Below are 18964 nucleotides of genomic sequence, written 5' to 3' on the forward strand. Positions count from 1 at the left end.
ATTGTTTTTATATTTTGATGAAGGGTTGTGTTATAAGCACAGCGTGTATATAATGAACACATGTTGTAATACCACATTTTGTCTTATATGTGTATATATTTATATGTATATGCGCACACATACACATGATAGGGAGAACAGAGTGAAAGCGAGAGAGAAATAGTAAATGAAAACTAAACAGCCATGTTTAAAGATAACTTCAGAGACAAGTAAAATAAAATATTGTTTTATTAAATTTCTTCTTTGTTTTTCGAATTTATATTTTTCCTCTTCTTCCCACCTTCTCCTTTACCGCGCTCCCGTTTGAAGCTCAGCATTTCATCCAAATTCTGTGGTAGTTGTTTATTATGCGTTTCAGGAAGAGTGAATAACAAGCTCGATGCAATGAAACAACCAGCACCAAAGACAAGTCCTGGGCCCCAAACAACACGGGCAGCCTAAAATAATAGAAATTTACTAATTATATATATATATATATATATATATATATATATATATATATATATATTTATATATATGTATGTATATATATACGTATACATGTATGTATATATATATATATGCGTATTTGCATGTATGTGTGTTTGTGTGTGTGTGTGTGTGTGTGTGTGTGTGTGTGTGTGTGTGTGTGTGTGTGTGTGTGTGTGTGTGAAAATAATGGTGACGATGTGTACGATAACTAATAGGAAGGACAAGAAACAGATAGGGATAAGCACTGTTTAGCAGCCAACTTTTTATTCAGAGTTAATACGAGCAATCATCGCTCGTTTTGATTGTACTTAAATACTAATGTAATACCATGAAGAAAGAAGCAGTCGGTTGACAAAGTAGGCGTTTTGAAAGCGAACCGTTAGCTTTTGAATCTATGTAGTGAACTGTTGGTGGGCCTTAGCATGTCGGCTGGTAGAAGATGTGGTCGGAAACCTAACAAATACATGATCGATCACACTGGTCAGTCAGTCATTATATATCATGGATTCTTAGGTATGAAAGAAAATTAAGGACAATGAAGATTACGTTACGACTAATAGTTGAGGTATACGGATTGGACTGTTTTGATAGTAACACAGAACCATGTTAATTATGTAGGTAGTAAATGGAATGGGAATGAATGGCGTTGACATTCGTGATCGTTAGTCTGAGCTGATGCCATTGCTTGAAGTACAATCACCTGTCTAGCGACTGCACTGACATCTGTTAGAGAATCACCAACAGAGTTTTCGGTATGCTTGAGATCGAACATGACTGTAGTAAATTCAATGATATCCGTCAGTTGTCACATTCATTTGGTATGGCATATTAGAAGCGGCAGGGTGTGCGAAACATGAATGGCTTGTGTTCTGTCAACATTTGAGAGGGTCATCACAGCAAAAAAATGTAAATGACATAAGGAAAGGTAAATCGCTAGCAATCTGTCGTCAAGTGTACTACATTCAATTTCCACAGTCCTGAATTTCCGAGAGAAATCTATATACTAAAGAAAACATTTTACTTACCAGCATTCTTGTGTAAGGAGAGATCACGCTACCGATACGTGCTGTAGCTGAGGCTATACCCATTCCAGCATTCCTGTTAAAAGAGAATCCAACAATAATTAATCAAAGAGACTGTTTTTATAGAAACTGTCTCGAGACAAACAAGATGCCTAATTCGAGGTTATTATTGTCTATGTCGGTACTTAGTCCTAGGTAACCATACAAATCAATGATGAATGATAATCAAACCACGACTATCCAGTGGTTTTCATTTTTTTTTACCAGTGCATCCAGAACCGCATTTTCCAATGTCTGCTTGCCATTTTCAAAAGGCATTGTGTGAAAATTGAGGGAAATTACGTTGATATTTCTAACTGGTCCGCTAATCACATATATTTTCCTTTGTTGGCTCATGTTGACGAATTTACCACAGAATGCAATTTTTGAACAAACAGTTATCACAATTTCCAGTCTCAACAGGGAGTCGTGATTTCTGGACCATGCAGCATAGTTTATCGACTGACCGACGTAAATGGAAACTCCTTTCTTAGACACAACACTGAAAGGGTTTTTCCAATTACTCAGTTTTCCATTCCCATTTGGTGGAATTGAACGCAGCACAACAAATTACTGAAACACTCGTTTATATAACAAGCGAACATCGTATATCATGAAAATGTTGGTCGCGGTCACAACACGCTGGTGAATGGAAGCTAGGACCTTGGCTGAAACCATTTCACTTTATAAATGCTCCCGATGCTCTTTGAGGAAGAATGAGTATTCCAATCTCATGTCACTGTTTGCAATATGTATAACAACTGTAGGCCTCCAGTCAAAATATTTATATTCACTTTCACATCCTTCTGTGGTTGTCAACTATCCTGTTGAATTCTTAAATTCTTTGGAATATCCTAGACTCCTACAAAACCGATGCCTATTGAAAGTAAGAACCATCATTATGCTATCATGGAACCGTAACCAGCCTTGGTTGTGTAATGGTACTAGACGGTGCCAAAAGTTATTGCCTCATTACTTAGACCACTATTTTATCTGGTTGTTCTATGGGATATATTTTTATATCCAGAATACCCTTAATACCATCTGACAGAGAAATCCTTTTGCATTAAAAGGGCTGCGATTTCCAATAAAACTCACTTTTGCCATGTCTGTAAATAAATCACAAGGACAGACTTTATTTTTTCCTTGAACATTGTTTCTCACACGGGCAACCGTATGTTACATGTACAAGAGTTGGAGGTCCTAGCCATGCTTTTGTTTATGCTTCTTCCGGGAAATCACGTAAGTCTGTTTATAAGGAACTATAGATTTACACTAAATAGTAAATAAGCAGAAGAAATAACACAATAAGAATGTGAAGTAGTGCTGAAGGAATGGGAGGACCTCAAGTGGAATATAAATATGTATATAGCGCGGCAAAATAGTGTTATATAGGTTGTCAAAAGAATTTCTGTCTGTCTGTTTCTCTCTCTCTCTATCTATCTATCTATCTATCTATAATCTGCTTGTTTGTTCGCCTGTTATACATTAGTTAATTAGAGAGGTGGAAGTGGAGCGAAAGAGAGGTGGAGTAAGAGTGAGAGAGGGCAGGAGGAGGAGTGAAGAAAGAAGTGAGGAAGAAGTAGAGAAAGGTGATTAATATCAATAGACTTAGACCAAATGGTCACGTGGTCAGCTGAAAGTAGGGGCGAAAAACGGGAGTAAAGAATGACGACAGAGTAAGTGTGAGAGAGAAGTATAAAGGGCGTGCGGTGGTGTGGAGGATGAATACTTATTACATGATTAAAATGTAGGGAATGATAGATAAAGAGAGATGAACAAGGGAGACAGTTATTTTGAGAAAGAGAGAGAGAGGGAAAAATATCGTTGGTGGTGGTGGTGGAGAGTATATATATTTTAAACTAATGCATCACTTAATGTATACGCATAAGTGCAATTAGTTATCGTGTGCTCGCTGAAAAAAGTGATACTTATATTTATAAGGGTTAATTTAGCCTAAACTCAAGAAATACAGCACAAGCTGCTCGAGAAAGGATGCGTAGGTACAGAGCACGGACCAGAGAGGAACAGCGAGAAGATAAAATAAAAAGAAAAAAACAGCAACAGAGCCGTGAGAAAATGGATGTAGGCGAACGTCAAGAATATTAAAAGAAACCTAAACAATGAATGCTGTAAAAATGCAAATCAGCCTTTCTTTCTTAAATAGGTCCTCTTAATTTTTTCCTTCTGTGGAATTTACACCGGTCCCACTATTACACATACACACACACACACATTAGATGGGATGCGTTTGACATGAGTCACACTTATGTAGCCATTCAATTAAATGAAATATACATGTATATAAGCTGTCCTTTTAGACACTGAGTTACATATTTCTACTATTTGTACCACCTAACCTCTCACTCTCCCCTTCTCTCTCTCCCTGTTTCCTCTTCTCTATCTTTCTTTTTCTTTCTCTGTATTAACAATACATATATTTGTACATATATATTTACTACCTGAGACCAGACTAAAAACAGGATGAACCAACAGCTGTAAGTCTTTGAAACTGTGCACTGAAACTGAAATATACAAGCGAGTTTCTCAATAACAGATAGGAAACATGTGGAATGTCACATCAAGGACTTACACTGAAAAAAATAGGCCCTCAGCTATTCTTTGCAAGAAACTAAGTGCTCCATGTTGGTGTAATAGTACAGTTTAGGTATGTCCCTTGCTTTACAAATTATCGGATAAATGCTCCACATAACTTTTATATTTTTTTCGGAAAATTTCTTCATATTTTTTATATTCTAAACACTGGTTTTTCTAAATTGCAAGTGTTTACCATTTTTATTTCATCCATTTCAAAGTACGTACCTTGTACTTTTTCATTTTCAAGTTTTTTTCCCCAGCAGTGTATGCTTTAAACATAACAGATTGCTGATATATACACACACGGACACAGAGACACAGATAAAGTAGTTGTATGCTGTCAACTTAATGTGACAGTCCCATGAAGGGAATACTACTACTGCTATTTCGCCCTGTCAAGGCCGACAGGAAGCGGTGCAGCTTTCAAGGGCTAAATAGGGATTGATCGAGTCACTGCTACAATAGATTTTCCAACGGCTTTTTTCTTTTTCTCCCCGCTCCCTTTTGTGTCTTTCCCCGGAAGTGTCTCTGCACTGGTCTCACGAAGCTCTTTCCGGAATTCCTCGTGAGAAGTGCGTGAGGGCAGCCATATATCAGGCTCATGTGTGCTGGCACATCCGTAGCGCTGCTTCTAAGAGGAAACTGCACATATAATACATAACTTAGAAGCAGCGCTACGGATATGCCAGCACACCCGAGCCTGAGACACGGCCGCCCTCGCACACTTCTCACGTTGAATTCCGGAAAGAACTTCGTGAGACCAGTGCAGAGACACTTCCGGGGAAAGAAAAAAAGGGGGAAAGAAAAAGAAAAAAGAATAAACCATCGGAGAATCGATTGTAGCAATGACTCGATCAATTCCTAGGGATATCTGAAGAAGGAATTTTTATATTCCGAAATATTATATCAGACTATGGATGATTAAATTATAACAGTTATTATAGTCCATTGTTGTGTCATTCAAAACATTCAAAACGCTATATACAGATATAAAGTTTTGTTTTAATAACTGATGAGTATGTCCTTTAGCCCCAGCATCTGAAACTCTGAGTATCGGCAACTAACTGATTGTCCTATATTATATATTTATAGATAAACTCCTCTATTTACATAATATCGAGGTCTCATTCATTCTTTTGTTGTCATATATATATATATATATTCCTTAGAAGTTATTGCCCCTTATACTATAACCACTAGATAAGAGACAATAAAATTAGAGACAGTTAGAATTCTACCTAGAATTAATTACTAGCCTGCTAGCCTTGGCTATTTCAAGATGGAATTTTATGTATTTTTCTTCCCATTTGGATTTTAAATGTTGCCACAATTATAATATGTCTATTCTACTGTAATTTTCTACATTTTTGCGCAGCTGAAGATTGCTCTACATATAGCATTACTTAAATAAATGGAGTAGCATGAAACGTGCGTACTGCAGTCATCTTTAAAATCCGTGTTGCTCATTTTGATTTCATATATATATATATATATATATATATATATATATATATATATATATATATATATATATATATATATAAGGTAATTAGAGTCAAAATAAGCAACAAGGATATCCAAAGTTAATGCAGTACGATCGTTTCATGCGACTCCATTTAATTAAGGAATGTGAACATTACATCAAATATAAATCCTCAGCTGCACAAAGATATAGAAATTTAATGAAATTGCATTTAAACAGAAGGACATATTTTTATAAATAAATCTAAAATCTCCAAGTAGAAAGGAAGAATACAAAAAACCATTTGGACATGTTTAAATTGAAATTAAACTTTTATAGCAAATTTTTGATCTGTCACCTTAATGTATAATCTTCCTGTGAAAACTAAAATTTTAACTTTATCCATTGATGGCATATGGTTTTACTTAAATTTTTTCCATATCACATTTGCTATTGCTGTTAGTTTAGTGTGTATTTTACTTAACTTTAATGAATAGGATGTTTGAAATTTCTTAATAGTTTTTAATAGTTTTTAAACCTTTTAAAATTCTATTTGATGCCTGACCCTAAAGGATTCATGTTATTCCATTGTTGTTGTAGTGTTATCATTGTTATTTTATGGGTGACTTAAATAAATCTAATCCTTGTTCCATTATTATTTTGTACTTAGCCTATGTTAGTTAATACCAGTTCCTGATAATTTAAAATAGTGTAATCTAATTGAATTAGTACATAATTATCATGTTCTCTATTAATAGTTTAGTTCACCACTATATTCAATGTTAATTCCAATCGTTCATTTTATCAGTTTCTTAAACCCTGATGAGTCCATCATTATAAACCATGTAAATCCTATGTATCAATTCTTTATATTAACTATATAATAAATTTATCTCTTATGTGTCCTTTAAATGATATTAGATATATAAGTTTAATTATATATAAAAAATTTAATTTCACATCTTATCTATGGGTCCTTTATATTGGTGTAAATAATCATTTTACCATAGCATTTTAAATTAATACCACTTCATTATTAATTTATAATTAGCCTTTATTTATTAACATATTAATTAAGCAAATATTGGTATCTCAAGTATTTCAAACTTAGCATATGTAAAACAATACTGATATATTATTCTGATTAATGAAAACTATGAATAACCATTTACTGTATCTGTATACAATAGAGCAACTTTATTTTATATACGTTTGACCTAGGTGCCTATTGATAATACTTCCCCCGTTCCATTATAAACTGGTCTGCTAGTAGAAACCACCCCACTATAGTAGTTTGTCACCAAACCTTAAGAAATCTTATAACTATATCATCCATGTTTACTGCTTATACTGTTTACCCCTTACCCTAAAAAGAAAATGCCAGTGCCCTCTTAAGCTTTGAATCACTAGGTCTGATAAAATAGTCCATAAATCAAGTAACAAAAAGCAAATAAAATCAGTGACAGTTAAAAATCTGCTTAGAATTATCTATTAGCCTGTGTGGTCTGGCTAAGTCAAAATGTTTTTTTGTATTCTTCCTTTCTACTTGGGGAGTTTAGATTTAGTTATAAAAATATGTCCTTCTGTTTAAATGTAATTTCATTAAATTTCTATATCTTTGTGCAGCTGAGGATTGCTCTGCATTTTATATTTGATGTAATGTTCACATTAAATGGGGTCGCATGAAACGATCGTACTGCATTAACTTTGGATATCCTTGTTGCTTATTTTGACTTTAATCATCTTATTTTGAAACTGTATGGATAATACCATACTTAATTCTGGTGCCTAAACTTAAGTACCATATTCACCTAAATCTAAATTTATATATATATATAAAATAAAGTAAAGTTGTGGGATACCGTACGAGTGGAAATATATATGAAAGAAGGTTTGAAAATGCAATTTTAAAGATATTTATTCACTTAACCGGTTTCACTTTTTTAGAAAAAGATTGTCAAAAGTAAAATATAAATCTTTGTAGTATTAGGTCTTTGAGAATAATAGAAAATGTTAAAAAACAGTTTGAGTATTAAAATACATATATACATTCTTTGATGATAATAAGAGGAATATATTTAAAGTATGAAGCTTTGCATGAGCTTTGTAGTGTTACATACTGATTATCACAAAGGTATTGAAATACATTCTCTGATAATAAGACGAAAATGTTAAAAGCAGTGTAAGTATGAAAATACATATATGGAAAAATACATATACATATTCTTTGATAATAATAGAAAATGTTAGAAACAGTTTAAGTATCAAAATACATATATAGATTCTTTGATAATAATAATAAGAATATGTTTGAAACAGTTTACAACGTTGTTATAACAAAAAGGATTTGGTAAAATATGTATATATATATATATATATATATATATATATATATATATATATATATAAATCTAGATTCAGGTGAATATGGTATATTCACCTATATATATATATATATATATATATATATATAATACAAAATGGGACAAGAACGCAAAACATCCAGGCAGTTAGGTGATACAAGAAAGGGACAACAAAAACATCCAGATAGATGATACAAAGAAAACAAGGACAGATCATTCGGAGTTTTCTTTCATCAGTCGAGTTCCAGATTATCTTTGCAATTTCAGCTGGTTATACTCGAGATTGCTCCAATCTGGCCAGCTCCAATGAAAAACTAAGCTAAGAGCATTAGATTCCTTGGAAGAAAGCAGTTAATATATACAAAAACAAGGACGGAAAAAAAACGAACAATGTTACACAAACACAATAAAAATAATAACAGGACATAACAACAGGTGTCTTTCGACTAAGGACGAATTAAATTAAGCTAGCGTGTGTGGAAATAAAGCCTTACGGCAAGGATACAAGATTTCACAGGCACAGAGAGGAATATCGATGTTGCATGGACAACAAGCGGCCAAGAAAGAAAAATCAGGCTTGGCTGAATGCCGGTCACGTGGGAAAACAAGAGAGAAAGGTAAAGGCAGAGGGACAAAAGAATTAAGGAAGGGCGAGGAAAAATGACAGGGACACAGTGAAGTAAAAAGTGAATGGAAAGTGAGCAAGAAGAGAAGGCAAGGAAATGTGAGAGAGGGGGAACGAAAGAACGAAGAGTGGAGTGAACGAATAAGAGTGAAAGGGTTGATAGACAGAAAGAGAGTCGTACAAGATTTAGAAAAATGTATACTTACATATAAGAGCCCAAAGTGTACGTACGCCAACATATATATATATATATATAAACAATACAAAATGGGAAAAGAACGCAAAACATCTAGACGGTTAGGTGATACAAGAAAGGGACAACAAAATCATCCAGATATATGATACAAAGAAAACAAGGACAGGTCATTCGGAGTTTTCTTTCATCAGTCGAGTTCCAGATTATCTTTGCAATTTCGGCTGGTTGTACTCGAGATTGCTCCAATCTGTCCACACACGCACATACACACACAAGAACGTGTAGATATTTGTGATTAATGCTGACCTTAATGTGGTCGGATATATTTCAGGAGTATATAACCATAAACCACCAAAGGCACCACTGATACCGACCATTCCAAGTAAAGACAAAACTACTGTGGAAGTGTTGATGGCATCACTGTCTGTAAATAGAAAATATAGGTCAACATTATCAGACATAAAACAGTTTGCTTCTAGGTTTCTAGATCGAAATGAAAATATGTGATGCTTATTCATCTCATATTATAATGAGTTGACAACCGAAAACGAGGTAATATAAATTCAATTCAAACGTTATTTTATATATTTAACTTCTGTTCAGTTGATATCTTCTTTTCAATGATGACAACACCAAAAACTGCTTTTGATGACACCTTCTAGATGTATGAATGGTAACGTGGTAATTTAAAGAATTCGCTCAATAAATTCACTGATATTTAATAGACTTGGCCTCGAATCTTTTGGACTATTCAAATATATCTGACCTTATGTCAGTGTAATTTGATCTTCAACCACTTGACGATGCATAGAGAGCTAAACACCAAAACAGAAAAAATTGCATAAATCAGATGACTTGCCTTTTCGATGACTGTTTGTCTGTCTGTCTGTCCGTCTATCTGTCTGTCTGTCTGTCTCTCTCTCTCTCTCCCCTTCCCTCTTTCTCTCTGTTTACAAGATCGTCTTGAATATTCAAGATAAAAGCATAAACAGTACGATGTGTTAACATTTCTGCTTTTCCCTATGTCACTTCATACAATCCCGTTTTAGAGAGCTCTTGTGGTTAATCATTCCAGTGTTTGCATTGAATTTCAGTGTGTGCGTGCGTGTGCGTGTGTGTGTGTGTGTGCATGTGTGTGTGTGTATGTGTGTGTGTGTGTGTGTATGTGTGTGTGTGTGTGTTTGTGTAAATGCACCCTCACACAGACCCATGCAAATTTAATATTGTTTCATGTTATTTTTGAAAGCCTGCCGAGCCTTTTCATCGCCATGTGATTTTCCTTGTTCACGTAATGTCTGTTTTCATTTATTCATTGACCACTATCGTTCTATTTTAAAATCAGATTAATTTATTTTGTTTCATGCAGTGGATATGTCAGAGTTACATATAGGAAATATTAATGGTGGATAATAGCTTTATATAAATGTAGTGTAGTTTGAATTTTGTGAGGTCTATTGCACCGAAAGTATTGTGTTGTCGAGGCTGGATTTGACAAGTGGTGTTTGTTCTATATCTATTTAATACACTCCCTTATCCTTTTCACCACGAGTGAATGAAATCTCTTACTAGATAATGTTGAGAGAAATTGTCATATATACATATATATGCATATATATAATCAACATTTTGTGCTTAAATATTGCAGATAAAATATAGGTATCTTACCACCGATCGACTTCAGAACTGCCACGGCTAACAATGTCACAGCTGAGGAAGCAATGAGAATTATGATGGTTTTCTTCCGTCCAAATCTGGAACATGGTACAAAATAAGATTATGGTGGTGACCTTGAATGATTAGTTTCATAGATTAGTACACGGAGTAAATAATCTCAGATATCGTAGTCGACCTTTCAGTGATACGTACAATGCAATAAAGAAAAGCAACGACGGAAAGAGAGAGTGAGAAGGAAAAGGAGCGAGATAGAAATAAAGAGAGAGAAGGGTAGGGAGAAGTGAGAGAGAGAGAAAGAGAGAGAGAGAGAGAGAGAGAGAGAGATAGAGAGATAGAGAGATAGAGAGAGAGAGAGAACTCCAATGGCATATATTTTCGAAAAGAGAAAAGGCAAAGTTGACCTCGGAGGGGTTGGAGTTCAGACCGCGTAGAGCTGGAACAACGATTGCGAAAGGCAGTCCAACCAACTCTTTAACGATTCCACAAGTTTGCCACCTGAAATCATATTCGTTTGTCTTAGGTGAAAGCAAGGCATATTTGATAACACAGTTGAAAATAGACTGTGTTTGGAAAAAAGAGGCAAAATGATGGCAATTGGAACTGCTTTGATCATAGTTAGTTGAACTAAGGTTATTGTGGGATATCCATAATAACAAAAAATACCGTACTTACAACCACCAACTCCTGTTCAATTATCTTCTGCTCAGTATTTCATCTGCGCCAACTATCTGTCTCAGTCTTCTGTCTCTTTCTCTCTCCCCTTTTCTCTCTCTCCTCCCTTCTCTCTATAAAATCGCCCGTTACTTTAATGTACACATCTCATAACACATAAAGCTTCTAGCGAGCCCTGATTATTTGTCACCAGAACGCTCTGTATCATTCAATGTTTTCGCCACCCTATAATCTTCATTAATTTTTAAATTAAGATTTAGAACGTGTGTGTGTGTGTGTGTGTGTGTGTGTGTGTGTGTGTGTGTGTGAGTGTGTGTATGAGTGTGTGTGTGTGTTAAAGGCACTCACACAAATAGAAATATCTACCTATCCATCTATCTATCTATCTCTGTGTGTGTGTGCATGTATATATATATGCGTATGTGAATCAAATATAAAATATTTACGAACAGCATGAATAATTTGTATTGGACGAAACTGGAAGGAAGTTCCATGGATGCTGTGAGGAAATAATTCAAATGACGGTCCCCAGACAAACTACTGGAGGTCAAGTAGAGTCCGAAATATGTCACACTGGTAATCAGCCTGAAATACAGGAAACAAAATAGACATTTGGCTTTTGTTCTTTCTTAAAAATATTATTACGCATAGTATTCAGTCTTTTACTTTACGTTATCAAATATAACCAATGTTGTTTTGTATGTATTTGTGGCGCAGACGCGGATATTTAATAAGAAGTTTGCTTCCCAACCACATGATTCCAGTTTCAGTCTCACTGCGTTACACCTTGAGCAGGTGTCTTCTACTATAGCCTCGGGTCTTGTGAGTAGATTTGGTAGACGGAAACTGAAAAGAAACCCGTCGTATATATATATATATATATATATATATATATATATATATATATATATATATATATATGTGTGTGTGTGTGTGTGTGTGTGTGTGTGTGTGTGTGTGTGTGTGTGTGTGTGTGTGTGTATACATCAGCGTGTGTGTCTGTGTTTGTCCCCATCCACCCACCACTCGATAACTGGTGTTGGTGTGTTTATGTCTCAGTAAACTAGCGGTTTGACTTAAGACATCGATAGAATAAGTTCCTGGCTTTATAAAATAAGAACTGGGGGCAATTCATTCGACTAAAATTTCAAGGCGGTGCCCCAGCATGGACACAGTCTGATGGCTGAAGTAAGTAAAAGGTTAAAAATAAATTATGCATCTAACACGAGTCTTCAGCTTCTAAGACGCTGCTGTTAACTTTCTGAAATCAACAGTGAGGTTGGTGGCAGTCTTAGTCGAACGCCGGTGAGTGTGACCATGGTGTGTTACATGAACAGCTAAGAGCAATAATACCTGGCTGCAGACCACCAGGTAGGCAGCCATTGTCTGGTGATTTCGCTCAACGACGGTCAAGAGCATTCCGCTGGTTTGCGCGTCAAGTTTGCCTGATAAAAGACACCCAACGCCTGCTCGCAGGACACTGCCGGATCGTGTGGATGGGGTTTAGTAAATGTAAAGAATGTTTTATTAGAGCTATATATTTCTAACATCTAGTTGTGTCTTTCACAATCCTGCGTCTGCCATGATCAAATGTAAGGAATTTTTGCTTAATTAAGTCATAATTTTATGAGTATAAAAGCTGCGAACATTAAATGAAAGATTCAATATATGTTATTTTTAATCATAAAGACAGTAAGACTGACGTGCCCGTTGTTGGCCTCGTCAGTCTTTCAACACTTACTACTTGCAAAACTTCGAAGTCACAGCTAATAAAATCATTAATAGTATATTTTGCATTGTAATTTCTAAACTAAATATTATGATAATAGGTTTGCTGCATTTCTTAAGTTGGCGAAGAACAAATATGGTAAGGGATTACCTGTAATTCAGTACAAAGAAATTCATTTATAGTCTATCTGCTTGTTATGACGCCTACCTTATTCGCTGATATGCATATATGTATATATGTACTCATACGTGCATACATAAATATACATGAATAAATGCATTCATGCACTTTACATCTTAATTCAAAAGCGAAACATTAATTGCAGAAGTTCTCAAGAAATTCAAAATAAAATAGAGCTGTGGCTTACTCTGGATAAAAAACAGAACGGAAAGGAGAGAATATAGCAGAAGGTAGACTTGTGCATATTACCTGCACTGATTCCAACTACAATATACTTAGTAGAAACCGATCAACATGAGATTATAAAAGAAGGATTTTGCTTAATGCTCCACGCAAAACCACGAGGTTGCAAATAGATCTTCTTAACAACACAGACATGTCGGTGTCTAAGCCTCTCTATCATAAATGAACAGTTCGTTTGAGATCACAGTCTTAAATGTGTATGGACGGCGGAATTTTCGATTAAGTTCGAAAAGAGTTCTTGCTTATTGATGGTGAACTAATAATGGTTTCCAATTTTGGTACTAAGCTAAGCAATTTTAAAGGAGCGGGCATGTCGAGTACATCGACCCCAGCACTGGTACTTATTTTATTCACCCCTAAAATGATGAAATGCAAAGTCAATATCGGTGACATTTGAAATCAGGAAGGAATTTTGTCCGGAGCGGTAACAATTCTGCCAGCTATCCGCCTAAATAAGAATAACGATTATGATGATGATAACAATGATAACAACAATAACATTAACAACTACGGCAACAGCAGCAGCAGCAGCAGCTGCAACGCCAACAACAACAACAACACTAATAACCATTCTACTATAGGCACAGGGCCTGAAATTTTGCGGGAGGGGGCTAGTCGATTAGATCGACCCCAATGCGAAACTGCTATTTTTATTTATCGACTCCGAAAGGATGAAAGGCAAATTTGACCTCAGTGGAATTTGAACTTCGAACGTGAAGAATTTAAACTCAGAACGTATAGATAGACAAAATGCCGCTAAGCATTTTGCCCGGCGTGCAAACATTTCTGCCAGCTCGATGCCTTAACAAGAACACTAATAACAGGAACATGAATAAGAACAACAGCTTCAACAATAATAACAATGATTTAAAATTTTGCTACAATGGCCAGTAATTTTTCGAGATAACATCGACCCAAGGGCTGAACTGGTACTTGTTTTATTGAGCAAAGTTGACCTCTGCGGGTCTTAAACTCTGAAACTAAAGAGCCGGAGGAAATGTCGCTTTGCATTTTCACCGACGCGCCTTTGATTCTGCCAGCTTACTGCTTTAGATTCTGATTTAGGCACTAAGCCAGCAATGTTAATGGCAGGGGTAGGTCGATGCTACGGATTCTGGTATTTCACTAGTATTGCAGTGTAGCTTATTAGAACACCTTTTCGTAATTTCCTGACGTCTGCAGTGAGACTTGAATTTATAACATAAGGGATCGTGAGTAAAAACAGAATGCTGCATTTTCGAGCTAAACATTCCATAGTCCATTACCTCAATAACCGCAAAATAATTAGCACGTTGAGTAAAATGCTGGTTGGTATTTCGTTTGTCTTTACGTTTTGAGTTCAAATCGCGCCGAGGTCGACTTGGCCTTTCATTATTTCGGGGTCGATGAATTTCATTATTTCGGGGTCGATCCCATTTGAGAATTGGGATCGATGTAATCGACATAGTCACTCACCACAAATTTGAGGCCTTGTGCTTATAGTAGAAAGAATTATTATCATTATTATTATTGTTGTTGCTGTTGTTGTTGTTGTTGGTATTATTATTATCATTATCATTATTATTATTATTATTATTATTATTATTATTATTATTATTATTATTATTATTAAGGCGGCAAGCTAGCAGAATTGCTAGCATGCCGGGCGAAATGCTTAGCGGCATTTCGTCTGTCATTACGTTCTGAGTTCAAATTCCACTAGGGTCAACTTTAAATAAGTACCAGTTACGCACTGACCCTGGGATCGATGTAGAAAGGAATATTATTATTATTATTATTATGAAGAAGACTTACCATGCGAACATGACAACTAGGGTGATATTTCTGGTTGTACTGTATTTCATCATGGTCCACAATCCAAGCGCAGTTTCTTTAGGATGAACTTTGGCTTCGTCTTCAGGGTTTGTTGCAGTTCTGTCAATCATTTGTTTGGACTGTTCACCTAATTGATGCAGTTCCATGGCAGATTCATTAGATTTCAGACATTTTGTCCATGTCGATTCGAAATCGACTCCGTTAAGTTTTGCTGCGCGTTTCACAATTCTTTCGGCTTCTACAATTTTCCCTTTTGCGAACAACCATCGAATGCTTTCTCTTATGTACCTGCATAATATGAATATGTATGTATGTATGCATGTATATATGTATATATGTATGTATATATGTATATATGTATGTGTGTATATATATATATATATATATATATATATATATATATATATATGTGTGTGTGTGTGTGTGTGTGTGTGTGTGTGTGTGTGTGTGTGTTTATATTATTAATAAAATTTATAAAATTATTAATAATATTCACAGGAAATCAATATCCAAATTTCCGAAAGATATATGTTTAATGTGACACAGTAATATTTTGAATAATAGTTAAATTAAAATTTAAGATGTACAAAATATAAATATATATAAAAAATATAAATGTACATAAAAATACATGCGTATATAAATGTATATAAAAATGTATGCGTAATTGAGTATAAATATTATGAAAGTCTAAAAATTAAAAAGCATCTGACGATCGTTTCGCGGACATTATTGCCTTCACAATGTAATCAATATAGATAAGCATATTGGCAATAATTCCGCTCTTCGGAGATGAATGGAGTTATTATATACGTGTTAAAAACGAATGGTATATATAATAAGATAATATTAATTAAATATTAAAAATATTAAAATATTAAAATGTATACTGTCCTTTAAGAGTTTGTAAAAGCAATCCCTCCTATAATTTGGAAAATTCATATTTTTCATTTGTAGAAATTTTAAATGATATATATTTTTTAAAAAATTGATATGTTTTTCAGAATATTTAAGAATTCGGTATATAATTATAGTAAAGTTCATCTTGTTGAATATATTGGTAATCCTATGAATCGCATCAATATTTAGAAGTTCATCCACTGCATATATTTCAATAATGAAATATTTCAATAATAGAAATATTTCTATCGGGACACGGTACTGCAAATTGTTTTCACTGAAAAATCTCGGGTCTTGAAATAACCACTAAAATCGCTAAGCAGAGGAGTTTCAGAGATCTTCCTCGTCTGCCGCAGTCAGAAGCTATTTCGTCTGAAAATCTTCTCGCTGAAAATTTCCTCAGTTCTTAAAACCCATGCGATGCTTCAACGACGTATTAGCCATTATGGCTAATTCAAACTAGAGAACTAAACTTCTCCTAAGAAATGCCTTTCTTTCCTTTTTTCTTTCTTTCTTTCTTTCTTTCTTTCTTTCTTTCTTTCTTTCTTTCTTTCTTTCTTTCTTTCTTTCTTTCTCTTTTAAGAAATAGTTAATGATAGATTCTGTCGTTACAGTTTCGTGCCGCCTCTAAGACAATACCTAGCTGAATAATTAGCGCTGTTAAAACATCTATGGGGTGGATTCTCATTAGCTAAAACTAGTCAGTGATATATTGCACCATGCCCTAGCGAATGGTGTAAGTTGCTATATAGGAGAATTGCAGATCAAATTAGTTCAGCTGCAGATTATTACCAGTTCTTCGGATCATGAATTCCACACACGGAAGATTTTAACAGATAATTCTAAATTTTATCTAGTCCCGCTTCAGGAAGCTTTTTATTCATTGCAAACACACCTCTTTAGCAATCCTGAAACGTCTTGAGTACCCAAAATGCTTCAGGGTCCAATCTCGAAACTAAAGATACAGGCTTTATACTAGTATGATGTTTAATTAGCATTTATGTAAAAAAAAAAAAAAAGCAAAAAAAAAAACAAAAAAAAAAAATCTTTCGTCATTTTGTCACATTTAGTATTGGAGTTTTCACCACGAAAGAAAATGCAAAGACAAAGACAAAATGAAAAACGTAGAAGTAGTTTGAAAAATCACAAGAAATTCCTTACCAGAATTCAAATACACATACGATCCCTGGAAACCCACAAACGGCACACAACCATCTCCATTCCGAATGTTTCATCACATAGGCAACCAACGCAAGGATCATAACACATAAACTCCACCAAACCCCCACTATGCATGAAATCAGTGTCCGTTTGTCAGCAGGAAACGTTTCCAATATCATGGTAAAACCAGGAATAGCGGAACCCTGTAGGAAGATAATTTAGGTTCACGGTTATTATAAAAGTTTTATAGACTCAGCATGTATGTGCTGAGTATTGAAGTTTAGCAAGTTATTTAATACATTAATCTATTTTAACATCTTGTAGCTTTCACAATAATCATTTCTAATGTAGGCATAAAGCCTGAAACTTTTGGGGAGGGGACTAGTCGATTACTTCGACCCCAGTACTCAACTAGCACTTATTTTATCGACCCCAAAAGGATGAAAGGCAAAGTCAACCTCGGCGGAATTTGAACTCAGAATGTAAAGACGTGCTAACGATTCTGCTAGCTCACCGCCTTTGTAGCCTTCATAATAATAATAATAATAATAATAATAATAATAATAATAATTCTTTCTAATTTTGGCATAGGGCCAGCAATGTTAAGGTGAGGAAGAAGTCGATCACATCGATCACAATACCTAACAGGTACTTTTTTTATCGTCCCTGAAAGAATGAAAAGCAAATTCAGCATCGGCGATTGAACTCAGAAAATAAAGCCAGAAGAAATGCTTCTAAGCATTTTGTCCGGCTTCGTAACGGTTCTGCCAGCTCACTACATTTTACATATGATAATAATCCTTTCTCCAAAAGCACAAGTCTTGGAATTTTGGAGGAGGGAGATACTCGATTACTCTGATCCAGGACTCAATGGATACTAATTTTATCGACCACAAACGAAGAAAAGGCGAAGTCGACCTCCGCGGAATTTGAACTACGAATGTAAAGCAAGAAGAACTGCTGCGAAGCATTTTGTTCTGCGTACTAACTATTCTGCCACATAACTCATTTTTCATAAGAATAATAATGATCTCAAATTTTGACTCAAGGACCGTAAGTTCTGGGGACAGAGTAAATCAACCCAGTGCTTATTTTATTTTATTTTATCGTTCTCGAAAGGATGAAAAGCAATGTCAAACCTCGGCAGATTTTGAACTCAGAACGTAAAGATGGACGAAATGTCGCTTAGCATTTTGGCCGGAGTGCTAAAGATTCTACTCACTCGCGTACACACACGCCCAGAGTCGCATATGTATGTATTTATGTACCCACACGTCTACGCGCATAGGTGTACCATATTCTATACTTAGGCAGACGAGGGTCGGTTCATATGAAAAAGAAAGTGAACAAAAGAATACGACCGCTTGCTTATCGAGAAATTTGTAAGTTCGATTTGTTTCATTTTTTTACTTTATCGTTAAGTATCACCATTATAGGATTGTATACTTCAAATGAAATTAAGAAATCAAGTCGTAAATAAACGAAACCGTCGAATCCATCATTGTACACACACACACACACACACACACACACACGAACACACACACACACACAAACACATTTATACGGTCGTAAGCCTATGTATGTATGTATGTATGTACCCACACGTCTCTACGCGCATATGTACACCATGAGCTATACACACGTTTATATGAAAACGAAAGTGAACAAAATAATATGACCACTTGCTTGTCGGGAAATCTGTAAGATCGATTAAAATAATCTTTTAAAAATAATCAATACAAATGTTCAACATTTCGTGCCACTCACCCAACGAGTATTTTTGCCAAATGTGATGAAAATCCGTGCAGCCG

General features: G+C 35.0%; 1 protein-coding gene across 2 annotated transcripts in view; it reads right to left on the reverse strand.

The window, feature by feature from the left end:
- Window positions 1–210: 210 nt before the first annotated feature.
- LOC106880969 (organic cation transporter-like protein) overlaps window positions 211–18964 on the reverse strand; it is a 50773-nt gene continuing 32019 nt past the window's right edge. For both annotated transcript variants that reach the window (XM_089359737.1, XM_089359736.1), the window contains exons 4-10: window positions 17151–17353; window positions 15069–15377; window positions 11573–11707; window positions 10442–10527; window positions 9083–9200; window positions 1497–1569; window positions 211–437 (exon numbers count right to left, since the gene is read on the reverse strand). In XM_089359737.1, coding sequence (XP_089215863.1) covers window positions 231–437; window positions 1497–1569; window positions 9083–9200; window positions 10442–10527; window positions 11573–11707; window positions 15069–15377; window positions 17151–17353 — 1131 coding nt within the window. In that variant the 3' untranslated portion in view covers window positions 211–230. The remainder of the gene's footprint in view (window positions 438–1496; window positions 1570–9082; window positions 9201–10441; window positions 10528–11572; window positions 11708–15068; window positions 15378–17150; window positions 17354–18964) is intronic.

This window comes from Octopus bimaculoides, chromosome 11 (genome assembly GCF_046866305.1).
Source record: "Octopus bimaculoides isolate indiv1 chromosome 11, ASM4686630v1, whole genome shotgun sequence".
Classification (NCBI taxonomy): Eukaryota; Metazoa; Mollusca; class Cephalopoda; order Octopoda; family Octopodidae; genus Octopus; species Octopus bimaculoides.